The following is a 19118-nucleotide window of genomic DNA, read 5'->3' as shown; positions in this document are numbered from 1 at the left end:
GAGGTTGTGGCTGGTGGGTGTCACAATTCTATCCGAAAAGGAAAGGAATGATGAAACTCAGAACCTTGGATGGTGCTCCAGGCTCTGGAGGGACGTGTGCGCTAATAATTCAAGCTTTTTTCCTTGTCCTTTGAAATAGTGACCTTATCTGCTATGCTATGGTCTACTTCTGGTTATCTCTTTCTACTTCTGACCCACTGTTCTAGATCCTTCCTTTCCTTTGTCAGTCCTGTTGTGTGAGCAAATACACGGTGCCACAGGGTAAGCCAAACTTGCTGCATGCCAGTTACTTTGTGGTGATTTTAGATGTAGGTCACTGGGTAAAAAAACAGGTAAAAAAAGGGAAGTTGTTGCTATCCTATTTAGTAGGTATTCAAGGGCTTTTATAATTGATGCATCTGGTTGGTTCCAGTGTTTGTATTAAAAATACAAGCACAGTAATATTTCATCTATAATTGGGCCATCATTATGTAGTAGTAATCAGAGGTTCTGTTCACCACATTCCTCCAAAACTTGTGTATATGTAAGCTATAAAATTGTATATACATTTTTGAATAGTTAGTTTTCAGTCAATAAGGAAATCAGTAGCACTTCTGGTGCTTTTTGAATGGGAGTCTCAAATCCTGTTTGCCTTATGAGGTGGGAAGAAATGAAAAGTATAAAGTAGTTATATATAATATTTTATATATCTATATAATTATATGTAATACGTGTAATTACCCAAGATGTACCAGTGGCAGAACCACTTCATACTTGTCCTTCTTCTTGCATTCCATCCCAAAACAAGCTTTACTGGAAGTAGGATAGTGAATTAGGTGAACAGGATAACTGCTCTTAACGAGTCTTCTGACTACTATTTTTCATCCTTATTTCCCTTTTTTCCTTTTTTTTTTTCCTGTGAGAAGGAGAAAAAAAAACAGTCCCTGAATTCTGTATTCCGGGGTCAAAAAGCTACTCTGGGACCAAAATGAATTTAAGTGGAGATCAATAATAAGGATAGTGATTTATGAATTAAATTAGAATCTCACTTAGGGATGCACCTTCCTTTGCTGACACACTAACTTGAGAAGTTTTAAATCCATTTTATTGATAGGGCTTTGTCATTTGAAACATAATGTGACAGTTAATGACTAACTGTATTGTTCTACCATTTTCAAATGCAAATTTTATTGGACTGCAAAACAGCAGTAGAGTGTAATCTGGGGGATCAGTTTAACTTTGCCCTCATGTATTAAAAAAAGAATAAATCCCACTGACTTCAGTAGTACTGGTATTCAGGCAAAAAGTGAACGAATTGGGCTCTGTATTGTGTTTTGGGAAAGCTGTTTGTAATATGTTAAACAAAGGCACAAACTTATGTATTAAACATTTGCAACATAAGTATCTTTATGTCTTGGAATTTGGGGTGTGTGGATCTTCTAATAGTAGCTAGTCTGAAGATTTCAGAAGCTATATAGTCTGCATATTCAGCAAGCAGGAGGTACTAAAAATGGAAGGCTTATAGTCTTTTACTCATATGACTTGGTTATTTTACAATAAAAAGGAAATTAGTTAATGCATCTGAGCAGTAAAGCTATAAACCTGTATACAGTTACTCATAGACTTACAAAGACTGTAGTGACATGACCACTTTCTCTCATAATTTACTTAAAACTAATGCAGCAATAATAATTCAAGCAGAAGTATATATGTGTGTTTTCTGTTTAGACTTTTAGTTTTTATTTTAAACTGTCTTTGCTATATACTGCCCCAAGTTCACAAACATTCTGTAATCTACTTATGTGTTCCATGTGGTTCTCGCAAGACCCACATTTGTATAGTACGCACTTAAATTATGCTTTGTGACATCCTTGCTTTGTCGCCTTATCTATAGGTGATCCCTAGATCAATTAGAAGAAAAAAAATAGGCTAAATTCTTTTTTAAAAGCTCTGGCATTATCTGTTGAAATTCTGTTATTGAAACCAAGTGGGGGTTTTTGAGTAGTGGAACTAATGAACTTGAGTGACCTATGAATTAATGTTCTGCGGTTGCATTTTCTGATGCATGAGATCTGACTGAAGCTTTTCCAGTGTTTGAAGTATTGACTGACAAGTCTTGTCTGGACTCAGAATACTTTACCAGGGACAAATTATGTTCTGCTTAAACACCATCTTGCACCAAAGCCTCAAGTTTTTCCCTCTAACACCCCAAAATACATAAACAGCCTGTTTGAAAATATCTCCGTGGTTTATTCCTTTCCCAGTGTACCTGAAGTTTTGTGCTCCTCTGCTCTGTCTATGCCTATGCAAGTGTCTCAAGGCTCTGTCCAGCCATGCATTCAGATCCAGTGTGTCCTCTGCTTTTCAGTGGAAAAAACATGAATGCTACTCTCTGGCTAAACTTCTCTTCCCTGCTTAGCATCTCCCAGCAACTGTGACCATCTTTGTTTTCCTTGCTGTCCTTTCTCTTCTCCTACACTGTGTTTCTCAGTCAGTCTTCATTTCCTCTTGCTCCTGGAGTAAAGATTCTTTCTGCCTCTAGAGATTTAAAGTCCCTCCTTTTCTCCCAGCAATTAAAGGGTTTGGTTTCTCCATCCCAAGGTCTTCTGTTATTAGATCTTCTCACTCCTCTTTCTCCCCACTGCCTGCAGGCATTCTTCTTCTGCCCTGATCTTTTTCCTCTTGTGTTTATTCTTAACAGTGCTTTATCTCTTTTTGCTCTCACCAAGGATTTCCCTTTTTCGCTGAGGATTCTCCCTTTTTCCTTCTGCCCTGCCCTTAGCTGACACCAGATAATCCTCCTTCCCAATTCTGATAGTCCTGAGGAAGCTCTTTTTCAAACTCACCACTAGCAAAGTGGAAGCTTCTTGCCCAAGAAGGATGGAAAGTATTGCCAGGAGGTGAGACAGGAAAGCCGCCTTACCTGCTTGGGGCAGGGGGTAAGAAGCAGCCTCATGCCCCCTCTGGCTGGCTGCAAGCCCGCGGGAGCTGAGACGGGCCCCTCTGCCTGCTCCATGGGGTCTCTTGTACTGGCTGCAGTGAGACATCAAAGGGGTGTTGAGCAGCTCTCAGCTGCTCTTACCTGTTCTTTCCCCCTTCCCCTCTTCTCCACCTCTCTGACTTCACCCTACTTTGACTTCTCCTCCTTCCCCTTCCTCTTCTAGACTTGTTTAAACATGTCCGCTAACCACTTTCTTCTTGCATAACGCTTTACTGAAGCATTCTTCTTTAAAAATCCCATTATCTTAATAGCTTGCCTCTTGTGTCCTTTTTTTCTGCCTTTTCTGTCCTCTTATTTATTTTTACATGTACAAGCCTGGTCTCTTTGAAGAGAGGGAACGGCTTGGAAATGAAAAAAAAAAAAAAAATGACCTGTAATATTGTCAGTTTTCTTCTGGCACCTTTCCAATGCCTTTAGTGTAACTGAGGAGAACTGACCAGTCTCTTTGGGTAAGGCAGGCGGATTGGGTCCTGGATGGACACTGCTCCCGGGCTCAGCTGTGCTCAAGTGTGCCTCTTAGCTAGAAGAACTGCTCCATTCAGCTTTCAGCACAGCAGCAAAAATTGAACAAGGTTTTCTTCATCACTTTATGGGCCCATCCGGACTTAGAGAGGATTGCCAAAATAACAGCTTATGAAAGGTGCCAACACCGTCTTCTCTGCTGACCTCTGCAATCCTTTGGCAGCCCAAGAAGGCAACATGATTTAATCTGCAGGCTATCTCTATAACAGATCCCCAGCAACGTCTGTGCTGCTGCCTGTATGGCTGGCTCAGCGTCTCCTGTGGGGAATTTGTAGCATCCAGCCGCTGGCATCTTCTCCTGGCGGAAGCTCAACCATTCGAAGAGAAGGGGAGGGAAAAAAAAAAAAAATCCCAATCAGGATGCTTGCACATGCTGTTCTCTGCCTCCTCGCCTGGGTGTTCTGCTGAAGGATTGGGACATCTGCACAGAAGGGAGAGCGGCGGCGGCTGGAGCTTGCCCTGGCTGGGGCTGAAGTTCCTCCGGCGCTGTGGGGGTTTGAAGGCGTGCAGCGCGCCAGGGGAGGCCAGCAGCAGGAACAGGATCGCGCTTCCCGGGGCGTGCACAGACTTGATTAAAATATTTCAAGCCTAATGGCCTCTGGCATAAACAAGATTCACCAGCCTGGGACTTGCAATGGATCTAAAGCCGCTCGCAGCAGCTCGGCAGAGGGATGCAATCAGGAAATGCACATGAAAATGTGCAAGAAGATTGCCCAGCTCACTAAGGTAAGTCTCGCTGTCGCAGCCTTCCCGGGGAGGTGAGGCTGCCCTGGCCGGGGGCGGCGGGGCTGGCTCGGAGCTGCCTCCTCTGATGGCCCCTGGCTGAAAGGAGGGAAGGAAAACCGGTCCTCTCCTACGAGGCGGTTGCTGAAAACATCGGTGTGCGCAAACTTCCTTTCAAACAGTTCCCCCGCGGGGGCTACAGACCAACCTTAGCGGGTTGCCTTTGTGGCTGACGATCGACGCCTCGCACTTAACCGCTCTAATTAGCGTGCAACAATAGCGAGAAGAGCTCAAGCTCTGCGAAGACGGGGTTTGTCGTTGCGCTGCTCGGAGGGATTGGCAGTATCCGCTTTTTTCCTCAATTACGAAGACGGCAATTAATTTGCGTTTTATAGGTTCTCGAGTAATATTATTGCAAAGCTGCAGCCGAACTGTGGTACTAAAGTACAGCATTACTTGTTGTCTTGTACTTAATTGTTCCTGATATGTCTCAGTCGAGATACTTTAAATGACATTCGTGAAAGGCAGGAGTTGGAAAAGAGGCAGGACTAAATTACGTAGTATATTGTAGTAAAACTTTTAGTCAATACCGAGCTACGCTACGAAATATTTTGAACATTTTCCACACCATGTTAAGAAATAAGAGAAAATCTGTAGGAGTGGCAGTTATCTTTTAACCTATTTTTATGCTGCACCTTTGTCAGTGAGAAAAACCTATTTCCTACCCTTGTTTACTAATCCAGCTTTTACATGTTCTGCAACCTCACTGCAATTGGTGAAGACATTTTAGCAATAAAAAAAGACTGACTGAAAATACAGGTCAAATAGGAAATCATTAAGATGTTCAGGTTAGAATGGCTTACTAGTTACATTGCCATTCTCATCTAATGATGACTATGTGATAATGTATATCGTATATGAATACATACACAGGTGCTGCCTATATTTACACACATACTTGCTATATTATACTTACTGTACTCTACCACTACTTTCTTTACCGGTGCTTTTGATTGTATGTTTGTGTAACAGTATTTGTCAACAATCAGATCCTTACTTTTTGCCCATGAATGCACACATTACTCTTCAAGGTACATTTTCATTCTGTAGTAATTGAAAGAAAACTGTCCACATAAACATCACTCTTTCTTTTTATTTTGAACATAGATGTTTGAGCCATTAAGTCTGTAAAAAAATTCTTAGAGAGAAGCACTTTCTGTTTATTGATAACATTCCTGATTCCTCAATCACAGTGAAGTGTACACGAAGGATGACTGTAAATTAGATTAAGATGTCCTGAGTTGTTCCCTTGTTTTCTGTCTGGTACTCACTTGCTATCTTTGATCAATTTTGCACGCTAAGTAAAATTTGTCCATAAGTATCACTCAAAAAAATCACAGTATTACCTTTTCTAATAGAAAAGCAGTTGCTGGAGATCTATTAATTGATAGCTTATACTTCACAGTAACAAGAGTTGGGGAATGATCAGCTCCCTCTTTCTGGGCGATCCATTTCTCAACAGCAGACTTAGAGCGTATTGATGAGATCTATGCAAAGAAACACTTGTTCAAAATTTTCAACCCTCAAGCTAAACTCATTTTCTGTAGAGATTTTTGTGCTTTCCTTTTTATATAAAGTGATTCTTTTTAAAGTTTCTCTAATCTCAACTAAATTTTGAGGAAAAAAAAATCACATTCCTTTCTGAAAACTCTTCTATTACTTTATAAACTTTATAAAGCTTGTCTTTGGGTTGGGGAAGAAAGTTCTGCTATTTTAGCAGCAGAAGGGAGCGGGGGGGCAATCACCCCAATGCAAAGGATCATGGCAAAATTTTATTGCAGTGGTTTTTTTCAGATGCTTTTGCTAAATTTCTATTGTTAAAATGCAGGTGGGGTGATTACTTTTAATAGAATTTCCCCTCTGGATACTTTTCAGTTATCTGAAATAAAGATGATTTATACCTGAAGCTCAAAAAAGTACTTCTGAAAAGCAAATAATTCTGTTTTGGAATGTGGCCTTTAAGACCCAATTTTCTCTGCAATAACACTACATTTGTAGAGAACTCATGGTAGAATTGGAATTTTAATCATAAGCGTTCACTTCTAAATTCTTGGTAGACTAATGCTGTACCAACAGCAAACAGAAGCAAAATCTGAGAGCAGATTAGCTGAAAAATGGCTATACGGAAAATTTGTTATAATAATTTTTGGCCTAGGAACTTTGAGAGCTCCTTTTTGAATCACTGTTTTCTTGGCTATATTACAGTCAGGATAATTATAATAAAATCCCTCCTAACTTTAAATTGCCTGTACTGCTTTCCTTTTCCATTTCTAACCTAGTATGCAGTACTGCTGTCTGTTGTTACACAGCTGCAAATTCTTGTCCCAGCGATGTTAGATTTTCATTGATGGGGAGATAATGATCTAAGTACTTATACACTCCCCATTGTGCCAGGAGAAATGAATATAAAATGTTTACATTAGGTGCAGGATACAGAGCTTGATTTACATTCTGTTTCTTTGGTACATAGTCAGTAGTGTCTGCCTTCTACTCTCAAAAGCAAAGGAGGGGTATGCAAAGGTATCAACAGCAGAACCAAACTTGGTGAGGTGATCAAGTTTCCATCATTGCATGAAGTGCTGATTACATTGTAAGACATGGGTTGGTACAGGGAATCCCCACAGGTAAACAGGACACAGAGATCCCGAAAGCTCCTCCCATTCTACTGCCCTGCTATTTCTGCTTTTGGAGAGGTAGAATATAGTAAGTTTTCATACCTTTAGTCGTGCATTTTTCTGTTCTGCACTTTTTTGGCTGTGGCAGCAAAAATAGAAACCTTTAGAAACATTTTGTTTGCTTTGGGCAGCAAGCTACTGCTTTTTGTAGTCCATTTATCAGTATTTTTAGATGCCTGGCCCTTCTCACAAAGACTGACTTTTCCACTGTTGACGTGTAGAACGTACATTGTTCTTCCATGTCAAGCTATCACAGTGAGCAAAACCAATGAGCATACTTGTAAGCTCAGTCAGGCTCCCTGTTCTGCTCTGCCTCCTCTTTCTGCAAAAGTAAGGTGACCTTTGCGTTTCAAGGTATAAGTGGCCACAGATCCTTGTTTACCATTAGACATCTGTCTGCCCACATTTGAAGTACACCAATGAAAATATGGCAGGGTTTTATTATTAATTGTACAGTTTAGGTTTTGCTTTTAAAGCCTCTGCTCATAGTGCTAAGGTAATATGTGGGACAACCAGGTTTTGTCTGAAAAATATGTATGTAAAAGAAAGGGTATATTAAAAAGTACAAACTGAAATTTTTTGTTCCTGTGGATCCAGGTAAAAAGTTTAAAGGCCCTGCTAAGATGAGTGAGTTTGGATGAGAGCTGCCTAGGCCTTCTGAATTTGAGCTTAAAATCAGATAACATTGCAGCTATTTCCAGATGAGCTATGCTTTGATTTATGAACTTACAGAAATTAAAACAGAAACATTCTGCTTGCAAATGGGAATGTCCATGTGTAGTTGTCATTCACATACATGAATCAGCCATTTAGTTGGTAGGTACCTTTCTGCAACACCAGTGCATTCAAATTAATAGGAACTTGAGATTGGTGTATTATGACTGTAGCAGCACGCGTGACTTTGTACCAGTAATTAAGTTTAGACTTCTCCATTGGACATTGGACCCTTGGCATGCTGTTTTGTGCTTGCCAGTTCTTAGTATTTCTGATCTGTTTAGCAATAACATGGAGTTTAAAATGCATGGTGACTTTTACAAGACACTTTGGGTGTCACTCCTTGCTGCCTCAAGCTACAGATTTCGAACATCGATTGGCTATTACAGGATTTTCATGTGCTAATCAATTCTCAGGACAGTCCTTTTTACTTGAGATAGGCTGAAAAATACAAATGAACTATTGAAGAGGAGAGCTGAGGAGAGTGGATCAGCTTTCACTGAAAAGGCAGTGCGGGCAGGGGTGGCAAGAGCTAGATACACTGCAGATATCCATGTTATTTAGGCTTCTTTTCAGACCTCTCTGCCAGTGGGGTTCAAACCAAACCTGCTGTTCTGGAACCAAGCCGAATACAAATAACTAGGATGGTGACATTACCTGGTGATCAGAGAGCTACCTAAACTACAAAATGGTTCTGTGTCCTTAAGAGACAAATTCCTGGATACCAATGGAGGAATGTTTTTAATGGTAGTGGATAGTTACCCTCAAACTCGTTTTCCCCAGGGGTTCATCTGACTCTATATTGGGAATTTGGGAGCCTTGTTGTAAGAAGCTTGTTTTAAATTGCAGTATTTCTGGTCAAGTAGATTGTTAGTCAAAAAATCAAGCAGTCTGGCAAGAATTTTGTGTATGTATGTTGGATACTGTGAGTCTTAATAGAGGAAGAGAGTGCCAATGCAGGGAAAAGTTAATTGCTGGTAAAACACAATTAAGAACCTTTTTTTCATTCAGGAGAAAGAAGTGTCAAAGCGGAGCAAGTGTGTTCCTCTTCTAGAAGGAGCAGCATAGGCGGATGTTCTTTAATGACTCTGTGTGGAGCAGTTGAAAATTTTACAGACTCTGGCTGCTTATCACCACCAGTCACCGTGAGGTTTATTGCCCCTCAGCTCAGTCAGTAGGGTATAAAATATGAACATTATTAAATAAAGCTTCAGTGGAAAATTAGCCAGATAAGCAAAACCCACTTTCATTAGTTATTTAAGGAAGGATTTCTGACTTTTGAACAGAAGCGTAGGAGATACAAGCTTGTATTTCGTTCTATTAGCTTCACTCTATGCGTGGAAATTTACAGAATTAGCAAGTGGCCTGGTACGTGTGTGAGGTCGTAGACTGTTTACGCCACTCCAGTGTTTTCCAGCATGGCTGTATATTAGATCTTTTAACCTTTCCTGGTTTATCTGCCATTTAAAAAAATGGCTGATAAGTTTAGGAATGAAATACAATCAAATTCTAATGGCTTACTCTAGAAGCACCTATCAGCTGAGCAACTGTGACAGAGCATTCCTGTCATCTACTCATGTCTCTAGTTGAAATATGTTGCCTTTTTCACATAGTTTAAGCTAAGTTTATTGACCTCATTTACTGTGATGTGTTAACAGTACTCAGTAACCAATGCTTAGAGTGGCTCAGCTGATGTGAAGTTAGTTGTTATGCTACCAGAGCTCTCCTGTGTGCTTGAGGCTTTTTGATCTCAGTTCTCTAGAGAGGTATTCAGTATTCTACAGAAATGAAGCAAAATGGAACAGCATAAAAACTAGCATCATGCTTTTGGAGCAACAATATTTTTCCTTTGGGCAAGGAATATAAAAACTGGTTTCCATGTAGGCAAAGAGAAAGAATCTTTTTATAAAGCTGCTTACATTATGTACTAACAAGACTAACAAAGTCAGCTATCAATATCCCCGTGTGCTTTACTTGATGTCTTTGCTTTCGTGATTTTTATGTACAATTTTCTATCAAGATTTCAAAGCTAGCATTTTTGCCTACTGGCTGACAAAAATGTGCAGACTAAGATTTCTCTAACTTGTCATCACTATATTTTCCTTACAGAACTAAAAGGGAACTCCTGGATCATAAAATCCATGTGCAATGTCATATAATCGTGTTGATCAACTAGTCAAAAGCAATATTAAAGCCACTATTTCTATTAAGAAGTAAGCCAGATTCTTATTATTTGGATGGCTAGAAATTGTCATGGAAATTAATTCAAGGTATAAGAATGACATCTATGTATTGGAATTACCTTCTTACCACACAAATTTGTCACTGACTGTACCAAGTTTGCAGAAAATCTGACAGCCTTAGAAATCGACAGCTCAAAGCTATTTTATAATGGAAACTATATACTAAATTAAAGTCACTTTTTCAAGGAACTCTAGTTAATGCTTATATACAAAATGTTGTATGTTTCATTACTATGCACATTACAGGCAATAGGTAACAAAATATCTTGTGATCCATTAATTGCACAAAAGAAAATTGCAAGGTTATAATTTTTTAATATTCTCTTTTATTCGTGGATAATGTATAAAAGTACCCTTTTCAGTGGCACTATAACTGTACCTTTCTCCTAACATTTTCTTTAACCAGTATGTAGATGCCAATATTTTACAATTGAGAAAATTATACTCAAGTTAGAAGTCAATGCCAACTCAGCTTAAGACATTCTCACTTAAGTATTCTAAAGCTGTGTATTTAGGCTTTTGAGCATGTCAGCATTTTGTATGGCATATGAAATATTTTTTTCCATAAAGTATCCTGTTATCTTTTCCCTGAAGTCCCGACTTCATTAGGTGAAAGAGTATTTATGTCTCATTAAAACAGCTGTTACACTGAGGTAGAACTATCTCTGTTGCCACCTCTACAGTCAGATCTTACACACAGTAGCTGTCTCACTGGAACAATTAACTTCCTGTTTTTCCTGCCTGTACACTACAGGCTGTCTTGATGTGGTGCTGAAGACCACTTAACCTGTGCTTTTAGTACGATAAGCATGCAAGTTTTTCTTGCTTGTGCTTAAAGCCATCAGGAAGTGTGTGAATGTATTAGTCCAGTACCAAGACTGAGTTAATTTATCCCGCCTCCCAGTAGGGCACTGCAGCTCAGGCTCCGCTGCGCTGGTTCAGACTTAGCATTTTACTTAATGTTTATTCACTTGTCTTCCAAAGGGCTCCGAGGCAGCAGAACACACATACCCCTATTACTGAGGAAGTACTGCCTTTATTTCATAACAAAACTACAAACTGACTTTTCAAGTAGGGATTTTTTTTCTTAAGTTAATGAACTCAGTGAAATTAATCTGAAGTAAGATTGTACCTTTTTAATGTAATTGTCATTCAGAACTTTGTATGACTTGGCCTTTAAGCATTTAAACAGTTTTAACTTAAAACAGGTTACTACCAGCGAAGTCTTTCGTTTTAATTGTCTTTGCAAGCTACAGCATTTGGTTGTGACTATGCACTGACATTTAGAGAGTTATATAAAAGCTACCTTTAGATGTAAATATGAGATTACAGTTGAATATTTTGCTTTTTTCATTCACGAGGAGAGAACTACTAGAATTTGATAACAGGGCTGTTAAGAACTATAGCTGGTACTTTTAAATGTTTTTACAATGCTTAAATGTTCATAAAAATAATGAATTGTCTCAAAACTACAGGACATTGCACTTGGCAATGCACCTTACAGTCCTTGTCCTCTGATTTTCAAGATAAGGAATGTGTACTGGAGAACAGTATAGCTCCCTGCGCACATGTGCACCCAGATGTGTGAATGCAGCCAGGGTGTGGCCAGGGAGTATAGTCCAGTCGGAGTAGTGACAAGTGCCTCTTGGTCATCCAGTGCAGTCATTCACGATGTAAACCTGATGCTGTCAGAGACCTGTGGGGCTTAGAGCTTTAAATTTTAATGCTTAAAAATGAAAGCATAATTAAAAATTAGCATAAGCATTAATATTTGGACTAGGCCCTTATGATAGTATCATAGAATGGTTTGGGTTGGAAGGGACCTTTAAAGGTCATCTAATCCAACCCCCCTGCAATGAGCAGGAACATCTTCAGCTAGATCAGATTGCTCAGAGACCTGCTCAGTTTATTCAGACCAATTTAAATTTCCCAGACTGTTTCCACTTCTTCTGTCAATAAGTGGTGGTTAATTTTTCTTGGTTTTGTGATCATTGATGCAATCTCAGGAAGTGTCCGGCATATGCTTAATATGCATACGCTTAATAAGAATGTCTTCATGAAACAGGAATGTGAGTAGTGGCTATATTCAGTCTAGCTCCACTAGGTAAAAATTACATAGGTACATGAGTAATATTGTAGCATTATGATGTGTATTATCATGTAGCCCTTTTCCTGGCTCCTATGATACTACTTTGAAAGGGAGGAGAGAAACTGAAAGAAACATATCTTTTAAAAAACGCTGTATGCTGAGGTCCATCTGAGCCAGTAGCTTGTCTCTAATGGTGCCCAGAGAGTTACAGGAATATGGCATGCCTCTAGCGCACTTGTATATTCTCCCTGCCTCCAGTGATTTGTGCGAGTTTTCCAGAGACTGCCAAAGTATCTTAGTACTTAATAGCCCTGACTGGATTTTTCTTCAATAAATTTGTCCAATCACTTCTTGAATCCATGTGATCTTTTAGTGTTACAGACTAACAGTTAACAGTGTGACAGGAATTCTGTACTTGGTTGAATATAAGATGATATACATGTGACGGTCTGACAAATTATAGTCAATGTCTCAAACATTCATTGAAGAACTTTGGTGGAGAAAACAGCCTCTGTAAAAATGCTGGAGTTTTGTGAACAGGACAGTGTGGCTGGAGGAGAGGGCCCCACAGAGGGTGGGACTGAGCTTCTCCAAAGCCGCGATTCCTTAAGTGACCAGGAGAAGGAGCACAGCATATGCGCCTGGAGGAGGAGGCCCCATGGAGGATGGGACTGTGATTCTATCTTAAGTGGTCATGCCAGCAGGGAAAAAGGGGCAACTCCACAATGAACCCCCACCAAAACTCACCGACCGATTCCAGAGAACCCGGGGAACATGAACTGCGCATGTCGAAGACCATCGACTAACACATTATAAAAGAAGGGGGAACAAGTTCTCAGCGCACACCCTCCAGAACTGGATCTCTACACTGGCTGGACCAACACTGGACCCAGGACTGGTGAAACCCTCTTCTTCTCTCTTCTTCTCTCTCCTTCTCTCTCCTTCTCTCTCCTTCTCTCTCCTTCTCTCTTTTCCTTCTCTCTCCTTCTCTCTTTTCCTTCTCTCTCCTTCTCTCTTTTCCTTCTCTCTCCTTCTCTCTTTTCCTTCTCTCTCCTTCTCTCTTTTCCTTCTCTCTCCTTCTCTCTTTTCCTTCTCTCTCCTTCTCTCTTTTCCTTCTCTCTCCTTCTCTCTTTTCCTTCTCTCTCCTTCTCTCTTTTCCTTCTCTCTCCTTCTCTCTTTTCCTTCTCTCTCCTTCTCTCTTTTCCTTCTCTCTTTTCCTTCTCTCTTTTCCACAGTTCCTACACCTCATTCTTTTAAACATAAACCGTTGACCAAGTCTGAGACTAGGAGTGGATCTAGCCGCCCCTGGGCTCCTCTTTGAGAAGGAGTCCAGAAAGCAAGGGGGTCTGCTCTGAACCTCATGACTCAACAGCAGGGTTCTCCTTCTGATACAGTTTCATGTTCCTTTTTCCATTTCTTTTTCTACACCTCCCTTGTCGTTTCAAACAGCGGCTTAATGACATGTTGTGAGGTTCATATTGATAAGTTCATGTGTACTTGGGCAAGGTTAGCTAGGTTGAATAAATGTTGATTGTTGTTTGAACTTCCCTGGTGTCGTTTCACCTTAATTCTGACAAAGGAAATCCACGAACCTGAGTCGCTCCAACTTTGGGACGCGACACTGTCTTCTATTTATTTTAACCTGCCACCTCCTAGCTGTTTTGTAGTGCATATATTGAAAAAGGTGATGAGTTATCATTTGGTATTTACATTCTCCATTATACTTTTGACTGTAGGGATGGCACAGATGAGGTTCAGTTTGAGATTAGGATACTTTAATTTAGCGTTCTTCATGTGTACTGTATGTCCAAGCTGCCAATGTAATCAGTAGAGCCTAGAGAGTAATTTGGTAGATGAACCATTAGGGACTGAACTCAGCTTCATGAACTATCTAAAACTAATGTCATTTGGGATTTGAGCATTATCTGCCTAATTCCGGAAAAGCATAGTTACCCTGCAAAGCCTGTGGCATATTTGTCAACTCCTGTGTGGATGTTTCAGGTGTCTATGGCATCTTAAATGGAACCAGATCTCTGAGATGAGGTAGGTGAGTCAGGACCTCAGTGTCTACCTCAGTGAGCAGACTTGCTCTCAGGTCTCCGTCAGCTGTACTAACTGGATATCTGTTGATGGACTGTAAGGGAAGTTTACACAAATGGCACACCAGTGAACACCTAAATCCCAGTATTTTAATCTCTAACAAAGTTACCTCATGTTCCGTTCTTAGCCGTGTCTCTTTCAGAGTTGGAGAGTCATGCTTTATTGTGTTACTTCTTGCATGGAAGCTTTTATCATGATTGATTATTCTTGTAGCTTTTTAGTATACCCTTTTTCAGTTCAATTAGACTCTGCTTAAGTGGGGGAGGGAGGGGTGAACCATAATTGCATGCTGTATACAAAGATGTGGGTGAATCATAGACTTACAGTTATGATATAAAGAGGTTTTTTGATTTGTTCTGCATTTGTTGCTTAGAAGTCCTGTTATCTAGCTGTCTTGACTGCTGTCTTCATTGTATGTTTTGCAGCTCCGAGATTTCTTTCCTGAGCAATTTCAGATTCTGTCAGTGTGTATGGAAAATTCAGGTTTGCTCCTTTAAAGTACATTATATCACATTTATCTACATTGAACTTTATCTGTCTTTTTACTACTGCGTTTGTGAAGTTGTTCTGCAACTCCTGTACTCAACTGTTACTTTTGATATGATTTTATTTTTCAAAATTTTAATACATGTTTTCAGTAGGATAGCTGCTAGTAGTGCTCTAGAGACTCTTCATGATGTCTATTCTGAAAACTGACTGTTTTCTCTGAGTAGAGAATATATTTAGTCATAATGAAATAAGAGTATGAACTGCATATTATTAGAATAAGAATACTGCAAGGCAACTGAAATCTCCACAGCCCATAGAATACTGTGCTTTTCTTTTTTAAAAGTGTATACATAATAAACTGGGAAGAAAATAGCAACAACCCTTTTGTTAACATAGTAGCCATAGAGGGTCTGTAAAACTTCACATGTATTCCCACTATTGAATTTGCTTACAGCAGCAAAGAACTTAAATTTTGGTGCCTGTAGTAGTAGAAACTGGTATTATTAATTCATGGATACCTGAGGGTTTTGATGGTTTCTTTTCTTAATTAGCAGAGTATGTAGAACATACAAAGAAATCTTTTTAAACTTTAAAAATTCTTCTATCAGAATTTCACCTGCAAACTACAGCAGAGTAAGAATTTGATCCAATCTGTATAATGCATTAGTCTGGATTAGGAAGAAACAGGCCTCATTTTATCTGTGCTCATCACAGATCTGAATCAAAGGCAAAACCTGCAATAAACATTGTGTTTTAAGTAAATTATAATCTTTGTCTCCACAAAAAGATGTATTTGGTTGGGAAAATCCATTTCACCCTGGGCTGTAATTTAATCAATAATTCTACAGTTTATATTTGCAATATTTCCAAATTCTACTGTATTTAAAGTAAGTACTTTGAAAAACAGGAATCAAGTGAGAATTTACTTGATTAATGTTTGTTTACTGCATTAATGGTAAAATTGGACAATGTTGCTTTATTATAATCTATATAACAAGATTTTTAAAGATATTTTGGAACAACAAAGTTTCAGGTAAATATCTAGAATCATAAAAAAAACCCAACATCAACCCTTTGAAAGCACTGAACATATGTCTGCAATTTTAGACTCCTTAAAGATCTTTAAAAATCTGGGATGTAATGAAACATTTGCACAAAATTGAGTGTTAATTTGTCAAATTAGTTCTGTTGCCACTGTATTTAGATCTGGTTAATGAGGTGCATTAGTTCATATTTTTGAAGAATAATAGAGATCCAACTTCTGGGGTATAAACCTATCAAGCTCTCCTGTAAGTTTTAGATATGTAACAAAAACCAGACAGCTAAATTATCAGTGAATTACATGGAAATAAGGCCTTTTTATTCCTTCTATTAACACAGAATTGTTGACTTCTGCACTAAAAATTCACCTGGACTACAATGACCTTAAAATGGACAAAGAGCGTAGATATAAATGTGGCTTGTGTGGAACAAATCTCCTATTCCTTGCATGTTACCTATCTGAAACAGTTTCATAAGATGGGTTTGAACTCATCCAAGAACGTAAAAACCAAAGATTTATGGGATATTTGAGATCTTAAGAAGTTATGCAAGAATTTCACCAAGACAGAGATTACAAAAGGTGAACAGAAAAGACTCTGAAATCAGTTTGACTTTTCTGCTTGTCCACATGTGTGTGTTGATTAACTTTATCAATGAATAAGCATAATCTTTTAAAGTGTTTTCATGTAGTTCTGTGGGTTTTAATAGACAGAAATTTACCTAATTTAACTTCTACTGAAAAATAATATGATCCTCTCTGACAGCATTTGAATACAGCTTAACCTGATAAATATGCTCAGGATGAATCTGATTCACCTCAGGGAGAACAAAGAAATAGAAATGTATTTCATGTAAATGTCATGCTGACTGATTCTATTTATTCAAGTTTTTAATTGCATACAAAATCTACAAAAAATAATAGTGCTTTTGATATATAAGTTTTGCAAAATTATTTCAAAGTTATGTAGAAAAGAGTTTCAGCAGATAAGATACAACATGAACCAGGAACCATAAACAAAAGGTTTATAACATCATATTGTAAGGAGGCAGATGCTACAAAGTTCTGGGTTAGAGCTTGCAGTATTTCACATATTAATTAATGATCTGGAAGTAAAAATAAAACCCATATTAAAATTAACAGGTGATACTAACTCAAAGAGAATCATAGATACCTAAACAAGATAGAAAGAAAAAAGGAATATAGATGGAAGACAAAATAAACTGCATTCAGTTTGGGGAAAAAAGCTTCTTTTTCAAAAACCCTGCATCGAAGCAGATAAGCATGATATCTCTATGCCAAATACCTGTTTTGGTTTGTAAAGTGTTGCTAAACCAACACTAAGTGGGTGTAGCATTCGCTACATATCAAGGTGCCACGCTTAGATCACTGGTCGGCCCGGACCAGGGAAAGAGACAGATAACACACACAGCGTGAGCGCCAACTTCTGCCTTTTATTGCGCAGTTAATTCCTTTTATACTAACAAGGGGAGGTGGGGTTACAGGTACATCACAAGGCTGCGACTAACCCTCTAACTTTCCATGACAACGCGAGATCTTCCGAACGCCGACCCCTACAAGTGGGCATACAGAAATGAAGACAATATTAAGTGAGACATTAGTGCAGGATGGAGAGAAACCCCAGAGAACAGAGAAACAGGAAAATGAATCCATTTCAGCCTCTGAGAATTAAAACTTGTCTCTTCCCTCTGTATGTGACTCTGTCTCAGCTCTATAGAAGAAGGAAGAGCTGGGAAGCTGGGTGTGCAGAAGAAACAATAACAAAACAACCAAACACCTGAAGCAATTCACTTCTATCACCTGATTTAGGCACTTTTATTGGAAAAGGAAACATTGTCCTTTGGAGGCACCTGTCTTTATTGACTAACCGAGATTAGACGTGTAATGATGAAATGGATGGTGTTAGGTGAGATGAATCCCATCCCTTGTATGCAGGAAACATCCTTCTGAGAATGAAATGCATAAGGTTTTTCTCATTGTTTCCTTGCAGTAATTACTAGTGGCCTCCTCTGACCTCTTGCTGTGGTAGCTGTGTTTCAGAACAACCAGTTTCTTGCAAAATTTCCATGTCAGAACTGGAGGAATCTTTAATATTTCCATGACTGTCTAGGAAGACCTATTTCTTAAGATGCTGAGGAGGCACAGCTTATAACCAGAGTCATAGCATGTGGATTTGTGACCAGCGTGAAGAGAAGGGATTAGAGTTGAGTAGATTTTATAGAACAGTTCCAGAAGAAATTTCGGTAATAAACTGCATGTGAGTTTCCCAGCAGAGGAGTCTCTATGTAGAATTAACTTTTATGGTTCTATAGTATATTTTTGCTTTGCTGAAATTGTTGGGATGTGGTATTGGTGCCTTTTTTAGCACCTGCTTGGCTTGTGGAAACATTCTTGCAATATAGTTTTACTTTCCTAATTCTTAGGTTGCCTGACAATTATTCTGCTTAGGTTATTAGAAACTATAAAATAAAAATGAAGGACAGCTGGATGTCTCTTTCACAAAATTTAGGCCAGGGCTAATTTTATGTTCGATTGCACTTGAGAGATCAAGTGCAATACACAGGCCACTAAACTAAGGTTTTCTATGTTCAGTATTGCACCGCACTAGGCAGAAAAATAAAAAAGTAAAAAATGGGAATGAATAAATGTGCCTGTGGGATTTCTTGTATAAAATTTAAACTAAAAGTGGAAAAAAACCACAGGGAGTGGCAGAAAGAGGCAAAAAACATGCCAAAAGAGATTAGAAACCTGTAGACATTTTATGCTTATAGTTTCCTGATACATTTTAGTATCTCAATGTATTTTTGGACTGACTGTAATACATGGTATATGTGGGAAAAAGGGCAATATGTCAATATGTTCACATTTTAAGAATTTAAGATCAACTTCCTCTCTTCTAGTGTGAATCTCTAGATAAGGAAAACCACAAATACTATGGATATTGTGGGACATTCAGGAGGGTGAGACATTGCATAGTGAGTTTCTGCCCAAGAGACATCAGATCACCTAAACACAAGCAGATTTCACTAAGAGCTATTGGCTACCTCTGATGCTGTGCACCACCCACCCCACAGGATCTGAAAGATTTTAGTAACACGGTGGGAGCAACGGATGAAAGAATTTAGATTGACCCTCCACTAGAAGAGTATCTCCTGAAGCAAAATCCTTTTTTAGTACAGTAATTAGGATTCATTCTGGTGCAGGACACCAGCAATGCAGCTCTTCTGAAGCCAGCTGTGGAAAACAGCTTGGGTTGTTGTGGCCAACACAGGTGAGAGCTGATGGAGCTTTCTGAACTTAAGCTAAGGCTATGTCAAGTGAGTTGCATGCATTTGCAGCATGATGCTGGGACATCTCATGTGTCTTTTAATAGAACTTGCATCCTCAAAGCTCATTAGTTTCTGGTTATAGTTTCCAGAGCTAAAAGCAGACATACTGTTTTCAGTGAGAGGCTGGCACTGTG

The 19118-nt window shown here is 39.0% G+C and overlaps 1 protein-coding gene across 2 annotated transcripts in view; it reads left to right on the top strand.

The window, feature by feature from the left end:
* The first annotated feature begins 3771 nt into the window (after positions 1–3771).
* The window catches only part of FAM184B (family with sequence similarity 184 member B), a 49625-nt gene continuing 34278 nt past the window's right edge, over positions 3772–19118 (top strand). For both annotated transcript variants that reach the window (XM_075023455.1, XM_075023445.1), the window contains exon 1: positions 3772–4228. In XM_075023455.1, the coding sequence (XP_074879556.1) occupies positions 4094–4228 (135 nt within the window). In that variant the 5' untranslated portion in view covers positions 3772–4093. The remainder of the gene's footprint in view (positions 4229–19118) is intronic.

Source organism: Buteo buteo, chromosome 1 (assembly GCF_964188355.1).
Source record: "Buteo buteo chromosome 1, bButBut1.hap1.1, whole genome shotgun sequence".
Lineage (NCBI taxonomy): Eukaryota > Metazoa > Chordata > Aves > Accipitriformes > Accipitridae > Buteo > Buteo buteo.
Note: the sequence above shows the minus strand (reverse complement) of the source record. Positions and strands in the feature narration are given on the sequence as shown.